The sequence below is a fragment of the Phasianus colchicus genome, chromosome 2, assembly GCF_987193195.1.
Source record: "Phasianus colchicus chromosome 2, bPhaCol1.hap1.1, whole genome shotgun sequence".
In the NCBI taxonomy this organism is placed as follows: Eukaryota; Metazoa; Chordata; class Aves; order Galliformes; family Phasianidae; genus Phasianus; species Phasianus colchicus.
This window is the reverse complement of record NC_143437.1, coordinates 109,133,922-109,144,366: the sequence shown is the minus strand read 5'-3', so window position 1 is coordinate 109,144,366 and position 10,445 is coordinate 109,133,922. Positions and strand designations below refer to the sequence as shown.

Here is a 10,445-nt window from a genome sequence, read left to right as displayed (position 1 = left end):
CATGTAGTATTTCCAAATGCCGTATATTCGCTCCATAATCAATCAATCCTCAAAACAGTTTTAAGTGAATGATGGTATTTCTGTTTCAAAGGCAGGGGAAATTGAAGCGCAGCAACATTAAGTGGTTTGTCTGAGGCCACACAGCAAGTAAGTGTCGGAGCTGGGAGCTGAGCCCAGCCCTGGCTCCTGCCCTCGTGCTCAGACGACTGTACCACACCACGCTGTTTCCAAATAAATTCTCTAAAAATCATATGCTAAGCTCTTGAGCAGCAGAGACTTTGTAGGGGCCATTTAACCCTCTGATGTCGCACTCTACATTAAAAAAAAAAGTCTCTCCAGCAGCAAATGTTGAGAAGAGACATCCTTGGAGAGGGTAAGCCATCCATGTTATTTCAAGCTGAGTTGTGCCATACTGCAAGTTGAAAAACTTTTCATTAGTAGTGGTAAAATTTCATCTGGGAGGGCAGTGAGCAAGGCTCTGCAGTGCCCTTCAGAGGTTTCAGCACTTGTCCATGCCTAAAGTCTTTTCCGTTCATATTTCACCATTGTGCTTCCATTACAGTGAGGAATTAAGCATCCCCTAGGACAGCAGGGTCCAAAAGGCTGTGCCCGTCAAGGTCTGGGCTGTACTTTGCCCATCAGACTCACCTCTACCTGCTTCTCAGCATGAGAGGTGGGGCAGGAGCCCCACTTCAGGTTTTGCAGGCTGGGGGAAGGAATTCTTCTCCTGGGTTGACGCAGGGGCAGCAGTTGGGTCTGGGTAAAGACTCAGGAGAGGGTTTTCTTCCAATGTGACAGGGAATGTCTTCTGTTCTCAAACAATTAAAAAGGGTTTCTTGCTCTCAGACAAATAAAGCCTATTAAAGTTGGTGGCAGAGATGGGAAGAGCTTTGCAAAAATATGTTTGTTTTGCAAAGCTGGCTGCCAAGTGTTGTTTTATAGTTCCATTTTTCCCTTCTTTCTCCACTGTTTACAATACCCTCTGAGAAATTTAAAATGATCCTTCTCTCCCTACCAATTTTGTTCTTTTTTTCTTTTGGCAGGCTCTGGTACCCCACTCCCACACCCCAGTTCTTGCTGCAACAGCAGCCATAATCCTTTGGCCTTGTTTTTCTTTCTTATAATTATCAGCCCAGCCCTGCAAGCAGCCTTTGCTAGTTAAGTGCAGCATCACAAATTTGGCAAAATGAGCTGAAGGTCAGCAATAAAAGCCCTACATTTTGCCCTCCTTCCACTGGCAGTGTCACACAGAGGTGTCTGAGAAATGCATTTGGGCCTGGTTTGTCAGAGATCCTGCATTTCCACCAGCCTTGAGAATATCATTATTCCCAGTACAAGAGAGCAGCAATAAAAAAACTTGGGTATTTCAGATCTACACAATGTTCTTTAACAGACTTGGATGATATAGCCTGGATGTATCGTGATCCTGGGCACAGCAACACTCTTTTACGTGACCATTGAAAAAAATTTACACCCTTGGCAGTTAAAAGTAAACCAGAGCCCAGGACTGACTTTGCTGGAAAGCATTTTGCTACAGACTGTGGAAGGATGGTTCAGTGAGGCACTGCTGTTATCATTGCTCATGGCACGTAGTATTGGGGTTGAAACTAGGTGATCATTATGGCTCTTTTCAACCCAGGCCATTCACAGAATCACAGAATGGCTTGGGTTGGAAGAGACCTCAAGGATGATGAAGCTCAACCCCCCCCTCGCCACATGCAGGGCCACCAACCTCCACATTTCATAGCAGCCCAGGCTGCCCAGGGCCCCATCCAACCTGGCCTTGTGTACGCTGTGCTGATGCTCTCAGTCCCACCGCTGGAGGAGCGGAGCTCACGGGGTGGGAGCACATCTGCTCAATTCACTTGTTCTCTTTGTGTTTCTTACACCTAAGTGCGATTCCTCAGCAAACTGAATGGTGCTGTGATTCTAGAACAGCCAGTGCTGTATGGATGAATGGATGCTGTAGCTTTCAGCACGGCTGTCTGGCCCCATCAGAAATGAAACCCAGGCGATTTCATGATTACAGCAGGGGAGATCACTTGGGGCTAAACCTGGGTGTTTACACATATATATTTGGGATTTGTTATTCATTATTGACCACTTACTAGACATTATGTACATTAAAAGTTCCCTCGCTCTCTGAGTAATATCAGACATCTGTGCTTTGGCTACTGATTAAAGATGGATTTGTAGAGCTGGAGCCTTCAGTGCTATTGTTTTGAATTGGAGAGAGAGTTAGCCATTCTATTTCTTTTGTAACATGTATATCCTTTTAATAAGGAGAGTTTATATCCACACAAATTTATTTAGACCTAAACAGAAGCAGCTAATTCTAAACAACATGTGGATTCTCTTTTTTAAACAATGTTGCTTATACTTTGCCTCCTAAACTAATTATTATTTTAATCTCTAAACAAGCTGACACTTCTTTGCATGTGGTTTGTCTACGCAGGCTGGGAAAATTAGAAAAGTAACCTTCTAATCACAGTGTTCTTAATGGACATGTTCTTATGTATTAGGAGCTATGAATGTGTGCAGAGTGACTTGTTTGATATTATGGTGGGCTAATGAAATTTCAGAGTTAACATTCCACAAATAAAAGGGAAAGAAGGCATAGGGAGAAAGGGAGCAGATTTAAAATTAGACAATCTTTGTGTTTTATGGGTTCCAGGTTATTTGGAATGGAATGAAAGCTAATGCTACATCCTTTTTTCCATTCTGCCAGCCAGTGTCTGATCCAAGAATGTCTCTTGTTTAAAGGGCAGGGCTCCCTCCACTGTTCTTAAATAAAGGCTTTCACTGTCTGAGATCTAATCCTCCCTGATTTTCACAGTAACATTGTACGACTGCACGAGGAGAATTATTTAATGAAAAAAAGTTTTGCATATGATTCCCCTATCGTGAGCCTGTTCAAGTCATATGGTTTGATTTACATTTATGCAAATATCAGAGAATAGGGTAAAATTACCAAAGGGGGAAAGGACTGGGGCATGTCACAAACAAGATGTGCCTATTTGTATTTATGTTTGCTAATGAAGTTCAGCCATGACTTGCTCTTTTATTTTTATGTCTGTCTGCCATTCCACTTCATGCAGTGTAATTAAGCCACTTGCCCACACACATACAAAAGGACAGTAAAAGAGGGAGACATCAAGTTTCAAAAATGCTTATGAAGGACCTTTGACATGGTCCCCCACCATACCTCTACATTGGAGAGGGTTGCCAGTTACAGCTTGGAGAAGAGAAGGTTGTAAGGAGACCTCAATACGGCTTTCCAGTATTTAGAGGGAGATTATAAATAGGAAAGAAATCAGCTTTTTCCACAGGTAGATATATAGGACATGGGGAATGGTTTTAAACTAAAGGAGGGAAGATTCAGATTAGATGCTGGGGAAGCTTTTCTCTGAGAGGGTGGTGAGGTGCTGGAACAGATTGCCAAGAGAGGTTGTGGATGTCCCATCCCTGGAGGTGTTCAGGGCCAGGTTGGATGGGGCCCTGGGCAATCTGACCTAGTACCTGATCTAGTGGTTACCAACCCTGCCTGTGGCAGGGGGTTGGAACCTGATGATCCTTGAGGTCTCTTCCAGCCCAAGCCATTCAATGACTCTATGAGCTCTGATGCAAGTTTTATCATCTTCAAATGATACAGGAGACCAAATTCTCCAGTGATTTGAAATACTGTCTCACCCTTAATGCAGGTATAACTGCAAAATTAAGCTGGTGGAAGATTTGGCACAATAAATCTTAGTGTCTGGGGTGTCCACTGGAGATTTACCCTAGATTTCCCAAAATTTATCCCAAATAAGAATTTAACACATAACAGCCCTCTCAAGTTCACAGCTGTTTCGTTCTCTTGCCAAAATTATTCTTTCTCGTCATGCTGCAGCTGAGAAGTACTATAAATTGTTAGGTGGAAACCATTCCTAGTTAAGATATCTGTTCAGAAGTCTTTGTTTTCTAATCTGACATATTCCCAAACCTGGGAGTACTCAAATCTTGGAGTTTAGCTCATGTTTGTTCCTGTAAATCACACCTTCAGTTTACCTGCGTTAAAAAATGGTATGATTTCTGCCCCATAAGTTGGCCCTACAAGCTTTTCACTAAACTGTCTCATTTCATGTGACCTACTTTGGGAACAGGAGTTTTGCTGCATGGAGCAGCCCTTTGTGGTCCATCATAAAATCTTACCCTGTGCTCCCACTGCAGGAGAGACATGGGGCTGAAAAAGAGAATAGAAATTAGATTGCTTTTCATGATTTTTAAGGATTCATGATTTTTAAGAATTTTTAATACTTCACTATGAACATTTTGTTCCAGATTGCCTTTTTATGCTATTAGTTTTGCCTTCTTCCATCAAACCAAGGACAAAGCATGATCCTGCTACTAGCTGACTGATAGAGATGAACACTGCTCATCTTTTCTACTTCATCACCCCTTCTTTCAAACTGCTAATAAATAAATAAAGATAGCATTCCTTGAGAAGATTTCAAAAATATCAGAATCCAATATGCTTTCATAAGTTAGAAGGCACAACATTTTCTAGGTGGATTTCCTGGTACAGTGGGCAAGTAGGTGACAACTGACCCAATGCAGTGCAGAGGTTTAACTGACACGAGTTTGGGATTGTTGTGTTATTTGCAAATGCAAAAAAAAACCCAGAAACACAAACACAAGAAGGTTCTTCAGTAGCCTGAAATGAAGAAGATGCACCCATGTGGTGCGGAGATGGGCTGGGGTCAGGGCCAGGAGGTGGAGCATGCGGCAGCAAAATCGTCATGCCTTTTCCCAACATGGGAACACGTGGCAAGAGTGGAAATGGGCAATGAAGGTCAATTGCTGCTTTCTTTTTGGTTCACCCTGCTGGGTTCTGGATAGCAGCAACCTGTCCTTTTAATAAAGGCAGGAAAAAGGGTGCAAAATATGATAGCAAGGAACCCATTGAGTTTCTATGAGCAAGATTGACTAGGTAAGGTTACACCAACTTTCTGTAGCACGGGATTTGCTCTGGGAAGGTGGACTGTGTGATTTGTGCCAGCGAGGTGGTTTCCCACATCTAAAAGGTGGTCTCTTGCCCACCCACACACGTAGAGGGTGCGGTAAGAGGCTGCAGCACCTTCAGCCATGGCAGAGAGTCAGCCCACAGCAGGAAATATCAAAGCACGGGCTGGGAGACACTGCGTTTGGAGAGAGAGAGCACACACAGAATTTGGATGCATTGGATGCCTTTCCAAACAGAAAGTACCGTGGGCTTACGTTATCTCCTAACATTGGGCCGGAGCAAATATATGCCAGCAAAATGGCAAAATGCCGTTTGATTCCACATCAGGGGTCTGCATCATCCTCTAGCTCTAATTCTGAGACAAAGAGTCTTTTTTTTTTTAATAAAGCTGGCTACTTCCAAAGTGGCATAAAGCACCCAAAAGCCTCATCCAAACCACAGCCACAGCGGATGACTGTCACATCCACGCTCACTCTCTCTTGCAAAGGCACGCGCACACAAGGCATATAGAAAACATCAATGCTGTTTCTCCTCACAACTCTTGGCATGCAAAGATATCTCTTTTACTTTCATCAATTCAGCTGTATACATCTTTGTGATAAATGGTATAGCTCAGATCTGGGGAATGCCTGCAAAGTAGCTCCGCAGTGCGTAAACGTATTTTGGAAGTCAGGCTTTATTATCTAGCAGTGTATCAACATGAGAAAGAAGTGTTATCTTCTTATGGAATGGGATGAAACAAACTTCCTCCTGTGAAATACTGATTTCCAAACCAGTTACCTTTAAGCTGAGGATGAAGATAAAGATTGTTTCTGGGTAAAATGCTTCAATTTGTGGCTAAATTCCTTCATAAACTATGCATATATCAGAATGACTTTCTCTGGCTTGGGGTGGTGAAGAGCGTTGTTTTCGTTATTGCTGAGTTTCAAAATGGCTTCAGGAATTTTGTCGGCCCTTTCCAAAAAAACTCAACTTCGGGCAGAGATTAAAGCAAAGGAAATTTCAGCCCAAGGGCAAATGTTTCACCAAGTTTAAAGTATGTGAAACAGGGAGTTTAGGAGGAAATAGTTCTCAATCCTAACTATAGCCACGCTAGCTATAATATATGGCTAAATATAGACTAGTGGGTGTGTCCAGCTTTCTGAAGGTGTTATCCTTCCTCCTCTAAGACTTGCTTCTAAAATGACCTTTCCAGGGATATAATGAACCGTGTAATATTGCCCGTGTTGGAAAATGTTAAGCTGTGTTATTTCCCAGGTGAGCCCAGCCAAGCCCGGCTTTGCTCCGCGACCAAAATTCCTTTCGTAAAATTCAACCTTTTATCTTTCATGTGAATCCAGCTTTGGGTTCATTGATCTCCAAGCAAACTGCACCATAGCCCCGGATATTTTGTTTATGTGTTAAAGGTTCTCACTTGGGTCACAAACCTCTGCAAAAATACCGGGGGTCAAAGAGCTAAAAACATTGCTTTTGCTTTTTGCATCAGCTTCAAAATGCCAGCCCTAATGGTCTGGGCAGGCTGCGCATCCAAACTCCCTTGGACTTGCTGCTTGTGGTTGTGGGAATATGTTGGCTGCTCTGTTTTTGTGCATTTCATGTTTGCGTATAGAGCCTTTGGATTTATTTTCTTTGTTTGCTGTGATACTGTCATGGCTGTGTATCTCCCAGCACTCATGTTGCACTCTGTGGCTTTGAACCATGTAAGCTGAGTGTGAACGTGAGGGATGCTGCAGTGAACATCTTGCACGTGTATCCCTTACCACACTCAATGTCTGCAAATGAACACTTGCTGTTTTTGAAACTATTTCCTTACAATTCAGGAGAAACACTAAGCTGTTATCCTTTGTCTTAATGATTCTCTTCTAGTTTAAGCGAGGAGACTTTGATATTGCTGAAATTCATTAGAAAATTGCTAGTGAGTAACTGAAACCAGCAGCTCTGTGTGGCACTGCCTCAGTACATGAATGCAAGAGCTGCAAAGTACGTATCTGATGTCTGTAATTTCATTTTCGGAACCGGATGACTGCTGAAGGTGAACCAAATAAAGCCAAAGTATTTAAGCTCCTTTCCTTTTTGAAAATGCCATTAATACCTAAAAACAAAATGCATTTCTAAAGCAAGAATATCCCCTTAAAATATAGAGTTTCCAGTGTGCCTGGGTTAAAAAGGCAGAGCTTCCTATATTGATTCAGAAGGAGATGTTAAAAATGCATGAGAAGTATTTCAGTTGCCATATCTTGTACATTTTTCCCTTTTTTTTTCAAATGCTGTTTAACTCTTGTGCTCCTTTATCAGTGGAAGTGCTCCACCCCAGGTTCGTATGATTTGTACTGACCAGAGTGTCTTTAAGATCCATTTGGTTTGGTTGGCTAGGGATTACAGCAGTGTCTGCTTACATAGCTTTAGGCTCATGCTACCAAGCAGGCTTGGAAACCTGTAATGATCCCATAATCTCTGGGCTATTAGGGCAGTTAGGTTAGAAGCAATTCTCCAGCAGAGTGAATAGAGAACACATGCTTCTAAAGGACAAACGGCTTCGGTATAATAGCGTATTTTTGGACTCATCTATTTTGCAGGCAGTTAACAAAATAGGATGTTACATTTTTGCATCTCTCTCTCCCTCTCCTGAAATAGAGTCACTAACCACTTGTTAACCACACTGATTTTTTAATCGTCGAAGTGGTTGCTCACAGCTTCCCCACCAGAAATGTTCAGATTAAGCACACTATTAGATTGCAGCCAGAATAGTCTACAAAACAGGAAGAAAGCCTCGCCTCCCTCCCTGCCTTCTTCTCTTGTTTAAGTTGACATGATAATTCATTACAGATTTTCTCTTTCTTTGACAGAGTGCCTACCGCAGAAATGGGATGACTTTTCTCGCCTGCTGATATGGATGTGGCTGCAGCAACAGAAAAGACAGTGTTATATTAAGGTGATTTTCTCTTCCCCTCCACGGAAGGAACAAAAAAACACAAGCTCCAATGTCTCCGCATGGCAGTGAGTGGGCTGGTTTGTTGTGACTATCTGCTGGCTGACTCCGTCTCTCTTTCCAGCCCCCTCAATCGTTATTCTTGTTTACTAGCTGGAACATTTAGCTAATTAATGGCAGGATGTTTGGGATAGCGTGTAGGTGGATAAGAATGCAGATCGCACCAGTTTGATGTTTGCAGGGGACTTGCTGCTGTCAGCCCCTTCGTAAAATGCCATGTCATCTTTACTCAGTTGTTTGGAAGTCTGCGTGTTTTGGTAGCAGTGTTGTTTTGGGAGGCAGGATGGGGCAGAAAGAGGCCAAAGATATTCTGAGTTTCCCGTGATTTTTACAAAAAGTCAAAAACCTGCACTGCTTTCCACTGCGTTTCCTTCCAGCTCAATGCAGGAAGGGGCTTTTAGATGAGAGCAACAGCAAAGAAGAGCTCGGGCAACCTACACTTTATCACAAAGGCTTGTCACAGACCCAGCAGTAAAGCAGCCAGCCCCAAATTCCCAGTGCTGCCATCTCTCCCTGCTGTATTCCCATAGGAGCCCAGCCCACCAGGGGAAGGCTCTGCAGCCATTTGCCACAAATCTGCCCCACTCCCTCAGCATTTCCCAAAGTATCCAAACAGCCATGCACCTTCAAGATGCAGGCTGCATGCAGCGTGCCATCTGAGGAGATGTTTTCCCCATCACCAACAAAAGCGATGCTGCTGTTGGATTCAAAGAAGAAATACGCCCTTCATTGCCTTTCTGTATTTCAGCTCACCTTGTTTGTTTTCAGATTTACTTCTAAAATCTCAGTCCCTCACTCTACAATTCTTCCCGTCCCCCTCTCCTCCAGCCCAGGCTGTCCTCACTGACGGATTCGTTTCTTCACATCAAATCCGTACAAATATAGAGCTAACCACAAGGAGCTGAACCAGAGAGAAGGGCTTATGCCTCAGCCCATCCCTGGGATCTGCTGCCTGTGTCCCTGGGGCAGCCCAGGGGTCTGCGTCAGCCGCCTGGAGCACAGGCTTCAAATCTGACTTAAACCTCAAATTAAGATGGAGCACTCAAGGGATCAAGGGGAGATCAGCAAAATATTACTTTTATATAGTGCAGCCGTCCTCCTCCTTTGTGCTGAGTATGTGAGGTCTTAACTTTTACTCCCACCGCATGGTATTGTGGTCATTTGTAAGTGGTTTTCTTGCCCTGCTTTCCTGGACCTGCTTGCGAAAGCTTTAGAAGTATCTGTATTTTAAACAAACAGAAAAATGCCTCTTCTCTTTGCAATCGAAATGCTGCCAACATGAACTTTGTATGTCAAATATTACTGCCGCTCGTCAATTCTTTTGTTTTTTTTTTTGTACCTGCTTACCCTTCTGTATTCTGGAATTAATCTGTGTGCAAAGGAGTACAAGCATACACCAGCGGGTATTAAACAAAGTTGGGAAGCTTTCTGATGTTCCATCTGTGCTTGTTGAAATATATGATTAAACTTTTCTTTTTATCATCATTCTTATTTTTGTTGGCATCCTTCATCACGGAAAATTACATGCTTGCTGTAAACATCCCCGCTTTTCAAGAGGACACCAGCATTTATTGTATTTAGTTTCGATCTGCAGGCATATAGACAGAAGGGACTGTTTCAGGCACTGGGTAATGGAATCAAAATTCCTTCCGTAACTGTATCTCTCTCAGATTTTACATTTTAAAATATGCACAAGCAGGGAAAATCCTGGCACTTATTTTTTACTGGTCTGCCCGAAGTCCCAGAGAATGAAGACTCAACATACATTTCTCTCGGAAATATGACAGATTGTGTTTTTGTTGGTCTGCCGTGTGTTTGTCTATCTTGAACAGCCTGACAGGCAATTATTTATAAAATCTGGGTTTGCCCAATAAGCCCATTTAATAACCTTTCACTTCTCTACATAAGCCATGCTCTGAACTGAGAGTAGAACAAGGTATGTTATGTCTCCCTACCCTATACATGCCAGGTTATTCTTACAGCAGTAAGGAATAGCTTTTGCTCATCATCATAGAATCATAGAATCCTAGAATGGCCTGGGTTGCAAAGGCCCACAGTGCTCCTCCAGTTCCAACCCCCTGCTGTGTGCAGGTCACCAACCAGCAGACCAGGCTGCCCAGACCCACATCCAGGGTTGAAACTTGATGATCTTAAAGGTCCCTTCATAAACACTTCTACTTGTAACTGAAGAATAAATAGATAGTGACATTTGTCACAAGTCCAACCACCAGTTGAAACCGTTAGGGTTTTTTGTTTGTTTGTTTGTTTTTGCCTAGAAGTGAATCACCTTGCCCAACGCTGGGTTTTTTCAGACCTCTCCAATGTATCCATGGGGAGAGGCAGTACAACTGGGGACCGTGGTGGCACACATTAAGTCCAGGGCTTTGTTTGGAGGGCACAGAGCCAGCACAAAGCAAAGAGCCATCCCTGAAGGAATTTAATGTAAATGTGATG

At 43.0% G+C, this 10,445-nt stretch overlaps 1 protein-coding gene across 1 annotated transcript in view; it reads left to right on the top strand.

The window, feature by feature from the left end:
- SUPT3H (SPT3 homolog, SAGA and STAGA complex component) overlaps positions 1 to 9,550 on the top strand; it is a 271,837-nt gene extending 262,287 nt beyond the window's left edge. The window contains exon 12 of the mRNA XM_031604944.2: positions 7,849 to 9,550. Coding sequence (XP_031460804.1) covers positions 7,849 to 7,890 — 42 coding nt within the window. The 3' untranslated portion in view covers positions 7,891 to 9,550. The remainder of the gene's footprint in view (positions 1 to 7,848) is intronic.
- The last annotated feature ends 895 nt before the right edge of the window (positions 9,551 to 10,445 follow it).